The sequence below is a fragment of the Crassostrea angulata genome, chromosome 6, assembly GCF_025612915.1.
Source record: "Crassostrea angulata isolate pt1a10 chromosome 6, ASM2561291v2, whole genome shotgun sequence".
NCBI lineage: Eukaryota > Metazoa > Mollusca > Bivalvia > Ostreida > Ostreidae > Magallana > Magallana angulata.
Genome location: NC_069116.1, coordinates 10,629,099 through 10,652,350, shown reverse-complemented (window position 1 = coordinate 10,652,350; position 23,252 = coordinate 10,629,099). Strand labels below are relative to the sequence as shown.

Below are 23,252 nucleotides of genomic sequence, written 5' to 3'. Positions count from 1 at the left end.
GTAGCTACTCAGTATATGCGTATGCATACGTATATTTGTGTAACAGTGTCGAACACATTATGTATAATACATGTACATGTATATAGGCATGACGTTACGACGGGCAATTGTACAAAATTATGACACCAACTTTGAGGTCGCCATTCGAGAAAAATATTAGCGCCATTAAAAAAAGAAAAACAGATCCTGAAAGTAGACATTCTAAAGAACAACGTATAACAAAATCACAATTTTTTGAGACTAGGCCATTTTTCATGGTTCGTGGGTCGAGTTCCTTCTCAAATAAATTTGCACTGTGTAACATGGAGAGTTATCGCTCATGCAGTGTCATGACCACTTTTAAAGGGGCATGGTCACGATTTTGGACGAAAATTATTTTTTCGATTTTAATGTTTACATTGTATCAGTTAGGCATTTTTTATAGGCAACCAAAATTTGAGTGTCATTTGTTGAGTTACTTGCGAGTTAAAGAGTTACAATTCTTAACTATGTAAACCAAGTTTTTGTTTACATTATGAATGTTGAAGTGAAATTTTCAGTTTAAGAGCTCAAATGAATGTGTTAATCGTTAGAAACTGTTTATTTATGCTTAAAATTAATAAGAAGATAGGCAAATCAGCTTGACAAAGATTTTCACTGATATATTGAACCTATGTAAACAAAAACAGGACACGAGCCTTGTTTACAAGACGAAGAATTGTGAGCCCTGCGTCTTGCTTAAAACTCATTGACTGGCACCCAAATTTCATTTGATCATTAGAAATGCATTCCTAAAGCATTGTAAATAATAAAAACAGAGAAATGAATTTTGACCAAAATTGTGACCATGCCCCTTTAAAATTTTGAATTTTGAAATATTGATATATTTCAAAATTAGACTTGCTCAAATATCTATATTGATAACATGTGCTCTCTTTAATATTTTTGATGCCTTTTAAGAACGGTAGAGAGCAAATTATAATTCCTGAATCACAGTTATATTAGAAAACCAATTTTGAATTGAATTTATTTATAAAGTGGTAGAAATATCTGTTAATAATATATACAGTGGTATAACTAGGTGTAACTAATACATACGACGGTAAATGCAGTGGTACAAGTAACTGTAATTTATTACATACAGTTGTACAAATTTTACAGAATTATCATGCAACATGTCATCTATGACTTTTTGAACAATAGCATCACATTTTACAGAAAAGATCCAAAGACAAATATTCATTACCTCAACAGTTGGGTATCTACATGTATTATGTTTCAGTCAAGTCCAAATTGACAATTGAAAAGATTATTTTTAACAATAGAATATTTTCTACAAAGAAACATGATATGATAATGACAATGATATGCACCCCCTTTTTCCGCAAGAACAAAGAGGGCTATCTAAATATTACGTCTGAATAAATCACAATAAAGTGATCAGTTGTGTCTTAACTTATTGTGAATTATATAAATATAACTTTTATCAAATGCAAAATATGGTGGTAATTTTGAAACCATTATAAATAAAGTCTTACGACTGTACCCCATTCTTTCTTATTTCAGATAAATGTGTTTGAAAAGACATAATTTTTAACAAATAAATACATGCAGTATGTTAGTGGCGAAGACATTGCTGCTGGTATCTTCTGTCCAGTTATATGTATGTTCAAGTAGACTCATTCCTGTCTTTGGTGCCTCTACAGACTCACACTTCGACATCGACTCAAAGAGGCCGCCGTCTTTTATGGCTTGCATCTTACCCCTATATCGTAAGGTAAACATAAAGGACTCTTGGCCTTAAGATTTTATTTTCTCCATTTTTTAATAAAATAAAAATTGGTGTTGCCGTGTTCTCGTCTTAATGCAAATAAAACGTAAAGGGGTTCTCATGTTTGTAAACAAAACGACATTACAATTGTCCAATAATTTGTCGTTGGTTCTCTCAGTTTCCCGAATCAGCTGTATTTTGTGTAGGTGAATATTCTTGTTTGTGTTCAGAATACACTATTATCACTATATAAAATCAATATCAAGTTGTATCGAGTAATTACATTATCACTTATTTTTTTTCTTCTGTGTGGTAATATACTATAAGCAGCATATTAAAACTTCTTTTAAAAGTTTGTGGTAACATGATGTGGTATCCACATGTATTGAGCCAAGTAACTAAAGTAAGCGGTATTCTCATGTATGAGTCTCTTGTTAGGATAAATCATTAAGGTGGTTTTTTGTTGTTGTTGTTTTTTTTTGTTTTTTTTTTTAAATTTGTTTGTTTGTGAGCGATGTGACTCATGGGTCTCTTGCCGAGGTGAAGTTTTATATTTTGTTTTGTGTTTTGTTTGTTTGTGTTGAAATAAACAATTAATCTGAGATAAATAATTGGTGTGTTTGCATGGTATTCAGACATGGAGTTTCAGTGTTACACTTCCGTCAAGAGACATCGTTTCTCAATTGAGCAACTTTTCCAAAACTACATATTTTCATCTGTTTGACTTATATACTTCTTACTGCTTTTTAGTTTTCTGCTGATTTGAGAAACTATTTCAAAGTCTACTGAGCTATCTTAATTGGGTGAAAAATCAATTCCGCACTGGAATTAGTGCAAATTTGATAAACGGGATCGAAAACTGTGACCTCCATATAAGTCTTATTTCTATTCAAATTCATTGATCTCTGTATTATTAAGAATAATTTGGTGTCTGGGACATCGTGTCATATGTAACCTTTAACACACAAGGTGTAATCAAAATACCTAGAGAGTCAAGCAAACTTAATGCATCTTAAGTCGATTGGGAAAAAGTTTTACCTTCGTGATAAGACGATTAATTAGGCCAGCAAATACTCTTCCGGGTCTTAAATGGAGAGCGAGAGGTGTTGACATATATTTGTTTAATTATTCCTCAACAGCTGTTGTACGTTGAAATAGTATTTGTCTGGTGCTTTGTGTTTTTGTGGAAATCAGTGCAAATAGACGGTCGTTATTCCTTACAAATAAAAAATAGACTTCCTGGTTGGGGAAAGACGCTCTGATAACAGCTGTTTTCAAAGTCAGGAATAATCAAGGCCAACTTTCATTTTGCGTGACAACCCCTTATAATCGAATCGAAATTTCTTATGATATAAAGGTATCAAATAAAGTTATTGTAAATTATTTAATTAAATATACTTTTACGAGATAAATTTAACAAACTTTGATACATATTTTTTATTTGCTTAAAAAAAATCCATTTAATGTATTAAGTTTGTCCAGCATTAATATTTTACATCATACCAATGAGTGATATTGAGATACTTGGATTCTGTAGAAAATAAATTAAGTTTTTATATCATTTCTTCCCATAAAACACTCCAAACCTTATCAAATCTCCCCAGCTATCCGATTATTGCGAATCTTCCTAGAAATTCCCCTTACACAGTGCACTATCTTGTATCTTCTTCCTTGTCAACACGTGCTTGATATGTAATGGTACTTAATGGTATTATTATTATTACACAAGCCGTACGGGCTGCGCGAGATATGGTTACAGGAGAGGTACACAAATATGCTCAAGATAACCCTCCAAAGGTCCATGGAGAAGCAAAAAAATATATATATAGAGAATATCTAAACGGACAGAGATCAGGTTAAACATACAGAAATTTATTACTATTATCCATGGTTAAAAACGTAATTTATTGGGAGGTTATGTTCAATGTCAGAAAAAATAGTAGCAGAGCTTATTGAATAATCAAAGCTGTTTTCGTACATGTGAGCTCAGTGCTAACTAAGACGTATAATACAAGATACATCTTGCAGCTGTTCATATGTATTGTTTTGGAAGTATTTGAAAACATGTCACATATTGACACAAGCAATAATATATTTTCGATAAATGAGGAAAAAGAACTATATAGCGTGCAGTTAGATAGTGTATATTGTCATTAACCGCAGTAAACCCGTCTATGTTTTGCACTAGGGGCAATATTATAATATTCACGCAGTAGTACTTTGGCCTTAGGCTTCTGCTTTCATGTCCATCAATAGTATGACTCCCGTGCTATAATTAAATTAATCCAATCAAATAGCAAAAAACTGCGTGGTACAGCATTAGATTAAATCGGACACGCAAAGCGTCTTATTCCTTTGATAAATATTGAACTGTAGCTGCATCGAATGAAATAACGAAAATTATAGTCTATCACATTTTTAAAATTCTCGGCTCTTTTTTTCATAAAAAAAATATTAGGGTTGATCAAATATCTAATTTAACATTTATTAAGAAAGACATGAAAATACTTACTTGTTGAAGCAAAATGTTTTTGTTCATAAGAGTGCACGAGAAGTGTCAAGACGGAAATGCCTTTCAATATTTTTTTCATAAAATCATTCCATTAATCGTGTCATATGTAGGTGATTCCAAAAGCAAGTCAGCCTCTAATACATTTTTAGCCGGGCTCTGCTGAAAGCAGAGTCCTGGCTGAAGCCACAGGCAAATCGCCAATGTTACTATAAATAGCACAACTTCAAAAGTAAACAAAAAACCAAACAGCGTCAAAGTAAAAGCTTCCGCTATACGAAATAGTTACACAAAGAGCCACGTTTTGTCGAAAGTGTTGGCATTTTGTTTCTTTTTTTTTTAATTTCGAGAGAATTGTCTATCTTTTTTAGTTTTCATATTACTAACGTGTTTTAAAAACAAGACTATGCACTTTGGACACATACAATGCGCATGAATTTCCATGAACTACTTCGCTGCGCCCTGAAGAAATGGGGATTGAATATATAACGTTTGTTGCAAAATTCAAGGCAGCAACTGTTGAAATTTTCTATTGATAGACATATTTTTGTTTATAGCCGCTTACAAAATTTGGTCGCTCTCTGACGCTTTGCCGACATTAAAAGCATGAGAGAGAGAGAGAGAGAGAGAGAGAGAGAGAGAGAGAGAGAGAGAGAGAGATTTGAACAGTCTTTACTACACACAATGTGCATAAAGACACACCAAAAGAGCCGGGCTTTCAGTACTTCAGTACTTTGATTATTTTTTGGTCCACGTTGTATTTCTTCAAGTTAATTTTTACGTTGCATTATTTCTGTGTAAAGTAAGTAAAAGAAATCAACAAAAGCAGTGCCGCTTTGTACCGTAACATTGGTGGTCAGTCAATAAATGAACATTTTTTTTTCAACCTAATGTTATGCAAGTATTTGTGTGTAAAAATTTTGATCAAGAAATAAAGCGAGATATAAAACTGGTGTATACTTTAATGTAAACATAGAGCAACATGAAAGAAACCCTTTCTAAAGTATTTAAACAGCAATTTACAGGAAAAAATCAATGCAAAATCAATAAAATCTACAACCTGTCAATGAACATTGAACAAAATTTTCGCTTTCTCTCTAAAAATATTTTGCTTTGAGTTATACATAATAGTAAGATACATTGCTTATTAAAAATTATGCACACACAACCACAGAGTATATAAAAAAAACTTCTCACAATCAAACTTATAAGCAATATAAAAATGCTGGCAGGAAAAGGTTCCAAATTGTAAAAGCAAACTAAAATACAGAAATACTTCGACGGTTCCCTTAGAATCACTTAGGAAATATCTTACAGAAATATGACGTCAATTTTGATTAAAGTTTGATAAGACTTCCGCGTTTAACTATTCGTAAGAATAGAAATTCGAGTAAGTTTACCTTTATTGGTCAAGGTTTTAGCAGTAGGAACGACGTAAATGTATAATGTATTTTACAACAATACTCTTTCTGCATAGAGAGTATATCTTATTTCAAAAAATTATTTTGGCAACGTAGTTTTAGCAACTCAAAAATGTAACTAAAATAGCTTTTCCCGCTCCTTTGTTGCTTTTGTTGTTGACATAATTACATTAGCAATACAATGTTACATGCATGGTATTCTGAACCCTTAATCGCAAAGAGTTGAATAAGCAGGGTAGTTATTCGACTACATTAGGATAAAGTAGGTTTTAGCGACCCAGTGGTTACAATACAAAATAATGGCTGAAACCGATAAGCAGAGAGAGAGAGAGAGAGAGAGGACATTTTGAAGACTGTTGGAGAAAATTTATAAAGACATTTTATATATTTAATATATATTTTCTCATAAGTACACTTAGATTAAGTAAATTTCAATTTGAGTTGAAACTTATTCGTGCGTCATTAATCATATAGAAAATAAAGAAATACTTCTTAAGAAAATAGTGTTGTAAAATAAATGAATTAATGTAACATGTCCTTGCGAGTATGACTGTAACATATCGGCCTTTGACCATTCACACTTTGTATCTTAAGCTGGACGGACTCGTCTCCCACATTTCTTATTCGTGATCCACTGCAGATTGAGTTTACTCACGTAGCGGTCCTCTCCACGGATTCACGGGGTCCTATCAAAGCTCCTGCTGACGTATCCGATGCGGAACTATCTCGTAACACATTGCCGTTTTGCGGGCCATCCACTATGACTTCCTCCAACGGTACGCTCTCTACTATCCTCGGAGTTGCGTTTAAAGAAGCTTCCCCACTTTCTGAATCTGGCCTATAGTTTTGTCGAGGAATGAACTCTCGCATGCCGTTTTGGAGAAAATGTAAATTGGGAAAGTTTTCTTTGGTTGTCTCTTTTCTGTTTGTGTTAAGTTTCTCGTCATCGACCATGCACAAATTCTTATTGTCATACCTGCGGAGGTAGCCGAGGTTGTTTCTTGTTGTTAAATGTGAGTGACAAACCCTTTGAATGCCATGAACAGTTTCCGTATTGTCGATCTCATTTGTCGTCTTGCAGAAGGACCTGACTAGTCTTTGAATAGTCGCTAAAATTAACCAAACATTTATCACAGAGAAAAATATAATACTCAGAAAGAATACCGTTAACGTGGTATAATGCATCACAAAAGGGGTCTCATGAAACATAGCTATCACCAAGAACACAACAGGCACCAGTCCACGGAACACTACGGTTAAAGCACAATTAATAAAAGACAGTTTACTGTACCACTTTGTCCGGTTTTTACCCATTTCTTTAAGTATTTTGGAAATTTCGATTATTGTCGAATTTGTCTCCATCGTCATTCCTACCAACGACAGCAACAGATTTTGGTGATAAGCCAAGAAAAAGGAATAGCATACAATAGTGACCACGTGATGCACAGCTTCCGTTTTTATTCTGGACGACTCGCCTTCTCCGTAAAGGTACACGTTTACCGAAATGAGGTAGATATATCGTCCAATGTTTATTGCTAAAATAATTCCCACAAAGTCAGTTATGGATGAATCCGAGCGTCCACTGAAAGGGTAGCGCGTTATATCTGACCCTAGAAGGGCAGTCAGACTTAGAACCACCGTCACCCAAACAAACGTCTGCTCTGTCAACCTGTAAAAACAGAAGAAAAAAACACAATAAAAGAGGCTGGAGAGTAAACAATCGGCCAAAAATGTCGAATTAAAACTCAAAAAATGAGTTCACTTAACTTTATTATTGTAACACATTAAAAAGTAAAAATCAATTGAATTCTTTTTCATTATTGATCCAATTCCATTTCATTTCAAAAATATCAATTTTTTCATTATACATATAGAAAACTATTGTTAAATGACTATGATCCCTTTGCCTTATTAAAGATTAAACTTGTAGATTTAGAGCAATTTTAACAACTTGAGATGAAATGTTCAACTTTTAAAATTGTAATTAACTAAAAAAATGACAAACCAAATAATGGTTTACAAACTAATTTTACTCATTTATTTGTGGAAAAAGCTACTGTACACAGGGTTATTTTTGCCCAAAGTAATGTTAGCCCTTCTAGAATTGCAAACTGTTTCGGCATGTCGTGAATTCGCGCTGACACAGTTGCGTTTGAAGAGAGATAATTTGAGACATTGGAAACCGCCTAGTCTTAAATTCGCCCGCCGAAAATGAGGGGAAAAGGGGCGAAAATAAAACGGGAAAAATATTTCCCAGTATATATTATTTACAGGCTCCAATTTGGGCACATTTAACATCATTGTCGCCATGTACAAAATTGATTTGCTATATTATTTCACCAGAAAATCGTATCATAATACAATGTAAGGCTTTTTTTCCATAATACAGCTTAATAATATATTTCTTGAAGTATTGTTATTTGTGTTGTCGTTGAAACATTGGCTTAAATGAATCATAATTAAATTGACACAAAATGCGACCACAACGTGACGCCAGTAAGACAATCCTATTTCGCTTCATATAAGAAACTGATGTTTTAAAAACAAAGAGAAACAATAGTTTTTTTTACAGAAATGTTTTCTGACAACACAGAGTCACAGGACGTATAATGCTTTAGTTGCAAACAAATTTAAAGATACTCATCAACTGCTGGGCCAGTTGGTCATGCATGTTAGATGGTGACGAATGACTTACAAATTAGAGGTTCTTTTATTTAAGTTTGGACAAAATTACAGCTGACAACTTCTTTTGTTTACAGAGAGAGCATTGATTTTCAAAAATGCAATTATTTGATGCGTCTAGAGTTCTCATGGGAGGTATTACTCAAAGCATCTATTTTCGATGAGACAAATATCCCGAGGAAGTCATTCACTTCTATTTACGAAGGAAAATCAATATCATGGGCATTTTAGCACTGCTCATCATACAGCTGCTCTTACAAGTAGGTAAAGCTATTAATTAACCCAGATTACGTTTTTCATTTATAAAGGACATTAAATTATGATCTGTGAAGTGAAGGCGCAGACCCGGAAGCGGAAACCGACCTGCCTCTTCTATAGATATATCGATCGGTGCTTTGTATAGTACAATATATATAACGTAATTCAATGCCCTTTGCCTCAATAATGCTCGACTCACTTTCACAGGTGATGTTATTGACATCGTCTTGCATAATAGTTCTTAGCATTACACGTACAGTCTCCTTATTTGTAATATTTACACAAGAACACCCTCGTTGAACATGCAACTGCTTTGCAAAGGAAGCTCCGTTGAATCTATTATATGATAAGTGCATTGTCCTTCAAGCTTTGTACATTAATTTGTAAGCACAAGGGTCGTTCTTGACAGTTCAATTTGACGAGAAGCCTCCTCAAGGCTCCGTGATTACCCTCTCCTCTCAGGATAAAATGAACTAGAACATGCAAGGCTTTTGGACGCAAGCTTAACTTCCAGATTTTAGATCATAAAAAATCAGAGAAGTACTAATTATTATAAGTATTTTCACGTTTCCTTTCTTTCTCTGGTTACATATACAAAAAGAAACAATTTCACGTTTAACAGATATAATTATTCCAGTTCTACATTTCCGTTTGACCTTATAACAGAGAAAATTGTAAAACAACCTTGAAATACTGCCAACTCTTTCAACATTACTCTATTCCTATCAGTTTTATAATAGCTAAACGAAGTGATCAATGCAAAAGAAGTCTATACCTATCAAAGATTAGTTTCTCAATTGGACAATTAGGGACACAATTGTTCATGATACATTACGCACATAAAAGATTGATATTAACTGTGTTTTCTGGTATTAAATGTGTTTATATACACACACTAAATGGATGATTTTTTTACAATATGATACATATAACTAATTCAACAATCATTAGAATAAACATCTATTCGACTAACAAGGCTCTTTCTAGATAACCCATAACCTACTTAGAACACTTGAACTAGTCACGAACCACCGGACTCTTCTTAATATGACTTAATTAAATCCATATGAACTTACGGAATATGTAAGTAACATGACAAAGGATTGTACAAGTACAGCTTGATATAAAATTATTAGGAATAACCTTAAACGGAATCCTGATTATAATACGCATGATATTCTTCAGGTTCGTCTATCATTTTCTTTAAACTGTAGCTAAAAAGACCAAGATTGTTAATACACCAGCTACTGTCATCAAAAGCCTTGAAGAACTTTAAGGTTATTTTAAATAACAGATTTCATGTCTTATATAAAAGAATTGTAATAACATACAGCCGTATTCTTCGATACAGCAAACATTTTATCAACGCATTTGGATTTTTTGATGACGTATTTTAGTGATTTTGTTTGTCTAGGAAGTAGTGAAGAGTTTAAGTCGGTTCTCAACTTGGAAACTTTATGAGGAAGTTCTTTTAAGAACTTCTGTATTTAAAACCCACTTGCATTATTAGACAAAATACGAACGCACTGAAGCAAGCTAAATGTTTACAATCTGAAAATCCTCGGGGCCTTAGTTCCTGGTTCTGTTTTTTTTTTCTACACCAATCGTAGCTGTATGTTTTATATTTTACAGGTAATTCTGTGAAATCAGTTGGCTTTTAAACAGATAAAGCCGAAACACTCAAAAACAAGGAAATGCCATATCGTATGAAATAACGCTGCATAACCAAGCGTACGGATATCAAACGCGAGTAGCTGGAACCTCTAGCATAATGTGATTTGGTTCTCCGATGATTCGTCTGATAACGGCGTTACTTCCGGGCGCAATGATATTGGTATCAAATGAACACATTTTAGAGGATCAATACAACAAAGCAGATATGAATTAAAATGTTTCATGAAAATTGGAGTAAGGTCTCAGATCGAACAGTAAATGTCTATACATAAGAGAGGAGACGGACTTTCATTTTTATAAGTGCACACTACACAGTTTATATGTAATAAGATTCTTTGCTCCTTAAGTTTCCATTAAAATTGCAATGGACCCACCCTTCATATTTGGCATATATAGGAGAAAAAAAAGAAAAGAAAATTGTGAGGCGTATAGTGTCGTCTGGAATCTTATTACTGCAAACATCAGATAGCAACGCCGATCTACGTAATACAGACAACAGGTTGCCAGGAAGTATTGAGGTCTTGTGTGCTTTTAAAACAGAAGACACTTTAACTTGATAAATTGACAAGACCAAATTTAGGTTGTGTAATTTAAGGATTATTTTATCGATAACAGACTTACAGCTTACTGATAAATGATAAGATGGAAAGGCTGTATGAGATCTCGTTAACTGTAGGATACAATAAAGAATGAATGCCGGATTTTTAAATTCATCGCTCAAAATTCAAGAATTAATTTATTTCTTTTGTTTTTTATTAAAAAATTGTAAACAAAGCTATCAGATGGCTTCCCGGTGTGAGATTAGTGCACAAATGTGCATCGGTACAATTTAGTGCAGTTTAGTATCTTGTCAAAATCGCCAAATGTAGGACTATACCACATGTTACAGTCATTCAGTAGGCGAAACAACGGGAAAACATGCCCTATATCTTTCTGTATGTTAAGTACTTTTTATATCACATATCTGATTAAATTGGGTTTATTTGGGAAAATATTGTCGATATTACTTATATGTTTATTTTTGTTAACTTGTGTTTTCGAATAACGATTCCAAGTAATAAAATCATTCATTTGAAGTAAGTACTAAATATTAACTGCATTAGACATAAATCGATTTCAAACTTAATAATCATATAGTCATTTCTTTATCGTAAAGCTTTATGGATATCCTCATTCATAAATGTTTTTATAATTATTTTGTAATCTGGCGAACGAATGCCTTATTACTATACAGCTAAACTTGAAGTTTAAAAAAACCCAATTATTTGCACTTTAAGAGAACAATCAAACTAAGAGAATAATATACGTGTACTTACACTTTTGGCAAATAATGGGGCTTTGCACGGTAGGTCTGACACACAGTTACGACTATGCCGCACTTTTCACAGCAACATTTTGAGGAGAGTTTGTTTTGGAATCTCATCACGAGACAGTAAAAAATGACACAACAGTTGACCGTGAGGGACACGGTCAGAAGTTCATATGGGGTAAACATCTCGTTGTCCTCAGACGAGCGGAGAGAAGTCCACAGAATGCCCAGGCAGTTCTGAAACATTGGTCACCTATCCATTTATTATTCACGTCTTAACCAAACTTCCTCCTCCGGTTTTCATCCAGGTCTCAGTGCTTTTATGTCATTAATTTCAGCCTTCACCCATGTGTTCCTCGTCCTTCGTCCATGAAACTGCCCTTAATAACTATTCTGTTTTATTTTTTTTCCCTTGAGTTAACCTTGCGATAGAGCGAGCAACTTTTCCTCTGTACAGAAGTACATTGGGATCATCAGAGACCACTTCATCGATTCATTTTCTCCACTAACCAATAGCTGAATAGACGCAACTTCCTTGTTCTAAAAATAGACGTGTAAATATACAGGCCAACAACGGCATGCGATTCGTGTAGGTGGGATTAACAAACGTTTTACTAAATACAATCTCGAACTATACAGTAATCAAGGAAATTACCGATGAATTTTTGTTTCCAATATGGATCCTGTCGGTTTGATAAACGATGAACCATAGCTGCTACTTCTATCCAAGCTATATAATCTATCAGTTCGGAAATTTAAATAAAATTCTTGGAATCTATATACTCGTCCTAATCGATCCACTTATGGGATTTAACGTATGATCACGCGAGATTTTTTAGTGACATACACATGTATGTTTATATAAAAAAATGTAATGCTAAATTATCAGAATTAAAAATGGACCCAATCATTAATCTTCACTGGCGTCGGAAGCAAATTGAAAGGGGGGGGGGGGGGGGGGGGCAAGACTGATCCTCAGAAATATTGAGAGAAAAAAACCTAATTCCCAGAATCATGAAAATCCTAATCCGTTGGGGGGGGGGGGGGGGGGGGGGGGTATACCTATAGTTCCAATAAAAAAATCTTACCTACCAAATTTTCTTTTTTTTCAAAATTAACGAAATTCCTAATCCGTGGGGGAGAGGGGGGAAGGCTAGTTTGCCTTTGACTCCAACTTCTCAATCTTTCAAACGTACATTACGAGCCCCCCCCCCCCCCCCCCCCCCCCCCCCGACGCCTATGATCTTTCCCTTCCCATGTCGGTTGATAATTTCCGGACTTATGTAATTCAAAACATCTAGCGATTTTAATCATGTTACGTAACATTATAAATTGATAGAGATCTGCATATGATTTAAGGCAACCTGCTCATTTTCTAGACAGACTATGTACACTGGGTGAACATGTTACATATAGCAATCAATGCACAGGAAATTTTGTCTTTAAACTTTTCCGAGTGTGCCAAGAAGGCTTGACAAATAATATGTATAAACTTGTAATTTCCACGGCATGTGCTTTTCGCCGGGAATTAGATGGTTGAATACATTTCCGAGAAAAGCCTACTTTTGTTTAGATTGTTTATTCATATGTCTATTCATATCTGACTGTAATGTTTATCAGTTATTACAAATATACCAGCAATTTAAGGACAGCTCGTTTGTAGTCACCATTCAAATGGAGATTTCTATAGTTTCTATAACTTTTGACTCTGCGTGCGGTTACAATGTATATAAATGGGCTTACGCATTTGTACTTTGCAAAGATGATTTTTAAACTTATACATGTACAACATATATTTAGATTTTCAACTGTCTTTGTCTGTGATAACATTACGAATCAATTTTGAACCCTAAAACCCAATAACTTCATGAAACATGAGTGACATAAAGTGGGCGTGTCTTTTAGCTTAACGGTATTGGCTGCACCGCGTAGTAGTACATAGCATATGCTACATAAAAAAAAATTTGGTTTTGAAATAATGTTGTTTTAGAGTTAAAATTTGGAAATAATGTAAATATAAGTAATAAGGAATCATTCCTTGAATATTATGAGGTGCGTGGTCAAATCTATCATAAAACCCTTCGGGCATGGTCACGATTTTGGTCAAATTCCATTTTTCTTATTTACAATGCTATAGAAATGCATTTCTAAAAATCAAATGAAATTTAAGAGTCATTCGTAGAGTTATAAGCATGATACAGGGCTCACAATTCTTTGTAATGTAAACAAGGCTCATGCCATCTTTTTGTTTACATGAGTTCGATATACCCGTAAAAATCTTTTTTAAGCTACTGTGTCTATCTTTTTATTCATTTTAAGCATAGATAACCAGTTCGGAATGTTTAACACATTCATTTAAGGTCTAAAACTGAAATTTTCATTTCAACATTCAAAATGAAAACAAACGCATTGTTTACATAGCAAAGAATTTCAAACTCTCTAACTCGCTTATATCTCAACGAATGACACTTAAATTTTTGTTGCCTATTAGAAATGCCTTACCGAAGCAATGTAAATATTAAAATCGGAATTTTTTTTTAAAGAGGTTCGATCCTCTGATTTTGGGTAGCCATTTTGTGTCATCTCTAGTCTGGAAATTCTGTGTCATATATGAATTCTACTTGTAAATTCCTTTTTTACAATGTCAAATAAACTCTATTGAATAAAATAGTGAAGAAAAAATTCCATATTTAGAGAGTGTAGTAAGGGACTATATTTTGTGGCGGAAGGTTTTTAAGAAGAAAATGAGCATTTTTCATAACTCAGTTGTTTTAGAGTACCGTAATTTTAGCTTTCTTATTTTCCGTGCAGACCAAATTTTCAGATAGTTTATGCATTGGGATATCTTCGTATTGTTTCAAAGAACATATTTCAACAATATTTCAATATTTCTATCGACATATATTGGCATGTTTAAGTGATATTTCATAAAAGTAAAGAAAAAATCAACTCCAATTTTCCCCTAAAATTAGCTTATTTCATGCCATATCTCAAAATTTACATTATAGACCCATACTTTTGGTTTTATTTTCTGAATATTTAAGTTTCTTTTGGCAAGTCTGTCATAATTTGAGAAAAAGTTTGAGACTTTTAAATTATTTAATTTCATGTTGAATCGTTTATGAATAAAAATAGTATTTTTTCAGTGCAAAAAGGTCAAAATATCAATAAGGTGAAACAATTGCAAACTTTTTCATTATGATTATATTAATTTTATTAATTCTAAATAATGTAAATTTGTATTTGATACCATGGTTCATTTCGATAAAAAATTATAGAGGGAAAAGCGATTTATGTGCAATTTGCATTCTCAGTGCAGAAAGGTCATATTAAATACACCGTAGCACCGAAAGGAGCAGATAGACCCCAAAATTTTGTTTTGAATTTTGGTTTAGATTTGTGTGTAGATATTTAAAAAATACTTTAGAAAAAAACTTAGAGACTTTTGATTGCAGGATCCAACGTCCTTAAACCAAAATCGTGACCTTGCCCCTTTAAATAATGTTAAAAATGCAGTTCGTCTTTTGTGTTTACATAAGATTAAGAAAATCGGTCTTAGGCATATCAATCGATGATGCATTTCATGATGTTTTACGAAAATTAAAAAAGCGAGGCTAAGTGATGAATTATAAAAAGATAATGTCAGCCATTTCGTGGGTTAATCATTGGCCGATTTCTGGAAAAAAAAAACCCGTAATTCATCGTTGCTTTTGGTTGACCTAGCGAGAAACTAGTCATGCTCGTGAATCTAATAAATCACAGACACTAAACATATCACTATACCGTTACACAATTCATGTATATCATTCTGAATATCGTTTTACGTTTCACATTCTACAACATAATAAATAATGTAAAAACACAACAAAACATATAACACCTCATCTCACACTATATACATTTTAGATATAATCTTGCTACTTCACATTTTATCATTCAACACATCAGATTATAATATGCATACTATATAGCATACAGCATCCATTATGCATATTAAGTTGATATCATATGACATCATATGTGTTTCACTCTTACATCCGTCATATGTTCCTAGTAAGTAACTGAAAAAGAAAATCCACTCGACATGACATATGATATGTCGCACTACATATCAATATTGTCCTTTCCGATATATTTTATTTTATCAAAAAGTGCGTTAAATTTTGGACAAACTTAAATGCTAAGTAATTTGACGGCTACTTCTTTTGAAATTTCAATTCGAGAAGAAAAATATGAACTCGTCGTAAGAATCGCGTAGACATTTTGAAATATGGAACTATGATACGTAATATGAGCGAGGACTACTTGTTTTTTAAATAAAGTATTCTTTACACACACACAAAAATAATGAAGTGAGAAGGAGATGCCTTATTGACTTTTATGTCTGTGTTGAAACGCAAAGGAATTTGATTTAGATGAATTCTTTAAAAAATCGTATATCTGTACTTAAATACTAAGTCATGATTTAAAATTATCTTCACAGTAGGTAAATGGCAAATATCCATTCCCTGAGCCAGAAAGTATTAACTCGTAAAAAAAAAAATCTGTTCAGTACTAGATAGATAGATAGATAGATAGATAGATAGATAGATAGATAGATAGATAGATAGATAGATAGATAGATAGATAGATAGATAGATAGATAGATAGATAGATAGATAGATAGATAGATAGATAGATAGATAGATAGATAGATAGATAGATAGATAGATAGATAGATAGATAGATAGATAGATAGATAGATAGATAGATAGATAGATAGATAGATAGATAGATAGATAGATAGATAGATAGATAGATAGATAGATAGATAGATAGATAGATAGATAGATAGATAGATAGATAGATAGATAGATAGATAGATAGATAGATGATAGATTTGTGTATGACTTATAAAATAGGAATAAATTTTATTGCTCATTTGATCAAAAAGTTCAAGAAATGAAAAAAAAATCTTTTCAGTACTAGATAGATAGATAGATAGGATAGATAGATAGATAGATAGATAGATAGATAGATAGATAGATAGATAGATAGATAGATAGATAGATAGATAGATAGATAGATAGATAGATAGATAGATAGATAGATAGATAGATAGATAGATAGATTTGTGTATGACTTATAAAATAGGAATAAATTTTATTGCTCATTTGATCAAAAAGTTCAAGAAATGAAAAAAAAATCTTTTCAGTACTAGATTGATAGATAGATAGATTGATAGATAGATAGATAGATAGATGGATAGATAGATTGATAGATAGATAGATAGATAGATAGATAGATAGATAGATAGATAGATAGATAGATAGATAGATAGATAGATAGATAGATAGATAGATAGATAGATAGATAGATAGATAGATTTGTGTATGACTTATAAAATAGGAATAAATTTTATTGCTCATTTGATCAAAAAGTTCAAGAAATGAACATTTTTTTTAAAGTGCGTTGATATCGTCGATATTTACGCACTTTGAAAAAACAAATTATTTTTTCAAAGTGCGTTAAGATGGTCCCAAATTTAACGCACTTTGAAAAAAAATTCAAAGTGCGTAATTAAGAACAGCATAATTTCCACTTAGTTTTGATGCAAGAGATGGATTGTCACATCATACCAAATGTCCATAGTCTTACAATTAGCTCTTACGGAAGTTGGAGTGGTGTCCAGTTTCCGGAAAACCTCGCAAATTTATTCAACAGTACAAATATTGCATAACAAATTGTAATACGTAAAATAATAAATGAAACATTCGATACGACTACTCTATGCTGTCGGTATCTTGGATCATTCTACCTCCTTTTGCAATATATCTACCCTTATCTACACGTAACCAGTTCGATGGCAATAAGCTATATATAAAGAATCATAAAAAAGGAGAGGCAATCGTTAGCTACATGTACTAAAAATCTTATATAAAGAGGGTCGTTACACTATTTTGAAACTCAACGAAATGCTATTACTCTTAGAAAATTCATAAATGCTGCCACATTTGTTGGAAATTTAAAAATTATGTCAATATTTGGGAAATATATTCATTAAACATGTTTAAAGTACTAGTAAATACATTCACGAACCCTTTCCCACTGGTTTGAGTTTTGGTTTTGTTTCCCGATGCTTCCAGAAAATCTGCATAAGTAACTATGGAATGAATGTTGATGTGGTGACTTAATGCGTCGACTCGCCAGTGAATATCGATACAAGCAGTGATCACTGCAGGCTTTTGTAAAGCAGAGAGACGGTTCCGCTATTGTCATAATTTCATAAGGCACAACCATTTCTGGGTAATTTGGTTATCTTGGTTTACCAGGACTGTTGCAGGACTTTAGACTGCCGAGCTAATGGTGAGGTTTGAGCCCTCGTTTGATCACTGACATTATATGCAATGCAATTAGAAATCGCCGAGAGTGGATGGAGCCAACGCATGCTTCTAGTTTGATCGATCCGGTTCGGAGAGTTAGAATGAGTGGGTGTTTACAGGAAACCCATGGAATAAGGTCGGGAGATTATCCTCTTATTTATCGTGGCATATTTCTTTATTGAATATGAAATTCAAATTAAGCTTTCAATCAACAAAAGAAAAAAACCCAAAAACCTCGGAATAAAAACAATGATTACAGATATTTACCATTGTAGATTTTTTCCATCAGTCGTTAAGTCGTTTGGTCATCTCAAACTGTCTAATGACAGATCCTCTAAATGTACGCTACCTTGTTCCAGATCAGGAAATTAGAGCATTAGTTAAGTGTTTACACGGAGCAAAGTGATAATTAGTTAAGTAACGAATTTTTTTGGTTGATATATTTTTTCTTGTGTATTATGGTTGTAAAAAATGTCACACAATTATTGAAACCCGGTGTGTGTGGCAGTTGGGTAATGATATTGTCAAAAATCTGCGATATAGAAGTAAATAAAGGTAAGTGTGCAAGAACATAAGTAGCCATATGAATACAAACATAGGTCTACTAATAATGGGGCGCAACTGGTACCCATGGGAATTCCAACAGATTTTTGGAAGACCTGATTTTCCAAAACTACATTAATGTTGTCTACAAGAAACTCAAGCATCTTTTTAATATCCACTCCAGAGTACTTGTTCGCACAATCCGAATGGTTTTTAACAATATAGTTCTGCAAATGACAGATGAAAAGGTAATTAAATTTGCGTGATCCATTTTTATTGAAAAAGCAGCTATCGATGATGTCAAAAAGTCTGGACTTTAATTTATCGTGGGGGATGGTTGTTTAAAGTGTAGAAAAGTCGTAAATGTTGATGCTATTGATTTTGGTAAAATTTTCTGATTTCAAATAAGTTCCTTGGAATTCTTTAGTATCCACATCTGATAAGTAATAAATAATGCGTTTTTATGATTTAAGTAATACAATTAAATACATATAACTTATTGTATCATATAACAGTAATTCTGATGTTTTTTTTGGTAGTCTCTTACTATAAAATAGATAATTAGATACATGTATGTATTTCAATCAAACCCCAGCTGAATATTAAAACTGTAGAGAAGCATCTTTTAGCAATCGAGATGCTCAATATATTGTTTCTTAATAATTTCCTGCAAGAATTTCCATAAAAATATGAAGGGAAGATATAAAAATAGACAAGGTTTGAAAAAACTCTGAGGATTCCAAATTGGCTGGCTAGTTCTGATATTTTTAGTTATCGTGCACAAATACTAATTCATTTTACCTGGAATTAAAATGAAATTACTTTTAAAAGGTACAGCCATATTTTGACACTTCAATGTTAGTTTCAAGCGTGGTTCTTTTGATTACAAAGTAGCTTGCCACTCTGAGATGTTTAATTCTCACAAATATATAGTTTACTGTGTAATTTATGGAAAATCGTGTTGACCTCTTTAAAATTGGTTTCAAGTTTAAAGCACACATTCAACAATCTTCACGTGCAAAAAAAAGACACGAACTTGTAATAGAATCAGAACGAGCGTATAAGACAAGTCCTCGGTCCTCGGCGTTATAAGTGTCATCAACAACGGATCATTCCGAGAAACTATAGCTAGTAGCATGCCACTGTTGCGTTGGCATGATGAATAATCTCAAGGTAGCCCATTTTATCTAGATAGAGCTCTGTGGGAAAACTCTTCTCAACTTTAAAGAATACATGTACATGCTTATACCTGATAAGATAGGCATTGAATAGTTAGATTTTATTTTTGAAGCGGGTAGCCTATTAATATATTTTTGGTTAAATACAAGTGTGCGGTCATCCCTGCTTGTATTGGTGGTGGTTGCAGCGGAGCACTAGCGTGTGGTCATCCCTGCTAGTGTTCTGGCCTTTCTAGCGCAAGTGTGCGGCACTCCCTGCTTGCGTTGTTGGCGCAAGTGTGCGGTCATCCCTGCTTGCGTTAACGTTGGTACTTGTTCAGTTGCGTAGGTGTGCGGTCATCCATGCCTGCGTAACGTTGAGTCTCTATACATGTGCAGGAGCGGTGATTAAAGTCTGCACTTGTAAATATTGGCAGCAATCAGGGCTATCCGATTCTATCTCGGGTACGGGCCCGCGGGGATCACAGGCAGTGACCCCCTTGCACGTTACATTTTTACATGCCTCTTTTTTAGTATAAAAATTGCCATAAACGTTAAAACAACAAACCAGTATTTTTTCTAAATTTGATAAATATAAGTATATCGAAGCTATCGTTTTTAATATATGTAAATTATGATAAAATTAAACGATGATATCTTTTTTTGAGGGGGGGGGGGGGGCTTTATAGCTGCAATTTGTTCTCTTTCCTTATTTGTTCAAGTAGGTGGAAAGGGGGGTTTAAATACTTTGTCAATAAAAAAAATACATTGTGGTGACAAAATCAATTTGCATTGTTCAAAATGAATAAACAGTAATCTATAAACTCGAAACATGTAAAAACTTTGCTCCATTGGACACGATGCACTAATTTTCACAATACAAATTTGTCCTGTACAAGATGACCGCACATCTCCCTTAATGTCTGTTTTAGCTCTACACAGTCGTCGTCTAGATAGAGTCGTTCAATTACCAAAAAGGACCCAAAGGAATTCAAAATGACTAAAAAAATCTGACATTATTAACAAATAATAACTTTATTTCACTTCTTTATATTTCTAGAAGTAAACTATTTCATCTGCAATAAAACTATATTGATAAATGTTAGAATTTTTTAAATGTCATATTGCATACATTGTGTTAAGGTTTGCTTTACCTTCATAGGTCGCAATATTGCAAATATCATAAATAATGATTCATAATTCTGTTTCATTTGTTAATTCATTTTTTTCTTATCAGTTTGGATTAAATACGTATGTTATACATATTCTAATGTGTAAAAAGTCGAAACATCACACATTTTACAATGGATGTTTATGCTTTAAAAATCAAAACATGTCACAATTTACAATTGATAAAGTTCTTACAATGCATGTAAGTTACCGTTTAAAAATAAAACATACGAAATATCTATTACATGTATATTACATAAGGTGAAATAAAAGAGAATTAGTCTGAAGTCATTAAAAACTCTCTAGGAACAATGTGGATTTTAGGTTAAACATTGGTGCCGTACTAAAATATTTGTAAGAAAAAAGTTCAATGAACAAGAAATTGGACTTTTATCTGACGTGAATGACATAACTCGGAAGTAAACATAAACTAACACAAAAGAAAGTTTATATGAAGTGTCAGATGACCTTGACAGGGGTTTCAGGCAGAGAGATAATATTCAAATGATAACTTTTTCTTATGTAATAACTTGCGATATAATTTGAAAAACACCGATAAAAAATTTCCTAAAACGAAATACCTGTTGCGAAATGTTAGTCTGATATAAGTTATTGAATTGATTCAACTGTGCTTGGGGACAAGTTTTGAGACAGAAGGATTTAATAAAAAGTCTCCATGCGCAGTTCATTTTTGAATACGCCACCGTTGCCTCGTATCCTTGAAAAGAGGTGCGGGTTGATGTTTGAAACATCGATATTAAATCTAACCCCCTTTAATCTACACCAAAGAACGGTTGATACAAACATTGCTGGTTACATCCAATTTTACTGACGTAGCATGCTTAAAGTTGGTGACGTCTTACGTTGTCACAGAATCTCGGGATGGATTTGTAGTTTTGTCAAATTATTTAAAAATGTGTTATATTGTGAAATGTCATGACAAAAGAAAGACAACTGCGTTCCATCAAATGATACAATTTAAGGTGGCTCTATACACCCACAGTTTATTCCAATTTTCAATAGAAGACCACAAAACATATACTTAACAAATATTAAAATGAAGATAGGGATACTATAGGTATTTTTAAAGAATTTTTTAATGTTTTTTCGAGTTTTTGTAAATAAATTTTTAAAAACTTAACTATTAACAAATTGAGAGAAATTTTTTTGTCAGATGATGGATATTTCCTTCGGACTCCTAAAAAAAATATAACACTTCTTAACATTCAAAAATGTTATTATAGCATTTTTTTTTAGTATTTCCCCAAAACATAATTTTTCATATTTTCTTACTCTGTTGACAAATCATCTGAAAAAGCTGCTTGATGTTATAAGAAAATGTATTTCAATAAATGTGACATAAAAAAATTGAATGAAATAATTGCAAATAAACACAAAAAATATTTAAAATTTTATTTGGTGTGAAAGTTCCTCAGTTAAGAGTTATCCTTCCTAAGTCCCAAGGCCCAAACACCTTGGGGACTTTTCATTTCTGAGTTGAAGAAAATTACCTAAATATCATGTTGGAATAATAAATACATACATATTTCATTACAGGCCTATATAAGTAAATATATTCGCTTTAATGCAAAACTAAGTCGAATAAATAAAGGGAAAAATTAACTAATAGGATTTAAGTATCCCAACCTGAGAGAAATTCAAAGCCCTCTCGCATCCCCTTAAGGTGGTAAGGAACATCTGTCGATATTAATGTGGATTAAAGTATATCATAATTGAAATACTTTCACAGGTTTAGAATAGAATTTTCTTTCAAAGTATTCAACCAAAAAATACGTTTTATATAATTTTGGAAAGTAAAAAATTGTATTGTCCTCAACGGGATTCGAACTCATGACCTCCAGATTTGTAGTAAACCCACTATCCCACTGCGCTACGCTGCAAGATGTCTGTGATGGGAAAGAAACTACTATTTCAAAAACTATACTTGATTTTATTGTCTATTTCGATAAATAATACGACACAACATGAAGGTGTCACATACCACATTACTTGTTAAGTAATGAATTTTCCAATTAAATTAAATCTATTCATTTAACAAATTTTCAAACGAGCGGTCCCAATATAATTCGCCTCAGTTTAAATCAGCCAGTACCGGAATTGCATTCTTCCAGAGTTACTTTTTTGCGTACTGCGTCATCAAAAAGTGGTGTATAGAGCCACCTTAAGGTAATATATTCACTTTAAAACATTTCAGAACAATAGTATCTATACAATCATTAGTGTTTTTTGTGCTTGACAAAATATTAAGATTTCAGACTTAAAGTTATTTGCTTACTTTCTCATTAGCAGCTACCAAACAAAACAGAGGCGCTAGACAAAGGGGTCTGTACAAAGATATAGAGAAAAGTTCATGTTATAAATTTTATAGCTAACTATTTGAAGTTTTTCTTCACTAA

At 32.9% G+C, this 23,252-nt stretch overlaps 1 protein-coding gene across 2 annotated transcripts; it reads right to left on the bottom strand.

Moving 5' to 3' along the window:
• Window positions 1-5,203: 5,203 nt before the first annotated feature.
• LOC128189647 (uncharacterized) lies at window positions 5,204-12,356 on the bottom strand. 2 transcript variants are annotated; one of them, XM_052861330.1, is made up of 3 exons: window positions 12,259-12,356; window positions 11,611-12,143; window positions 5,204-7,349 (listed from the first exon to the last, which is right to left on the bottom strand). In XM_052861330.1, the coding sequence occupies exons 2-3, from the start codon at window positions 11,847-11,849 to the stop codon at window positions 6,332-6,334; spliced, it is 1,257 nt and encodes a 418-aa protein (XP_052717290.1). In that variant the 5' UTR covers window positions 11,850-12,143; window positions 12,259-12,356; the 3' UTR covers window positions 5,204-6,331. The 2 variants fall into 2 exon arrangements, with proteins under 2 accessions (XP_052717290.1, XP_052717289.1); XM_052861329.1 differs by having other exon boundaries at window positions 11,611-12,307.
• Window positions 12,357-23,252: the final 10,896 nt, after the last annotated feature.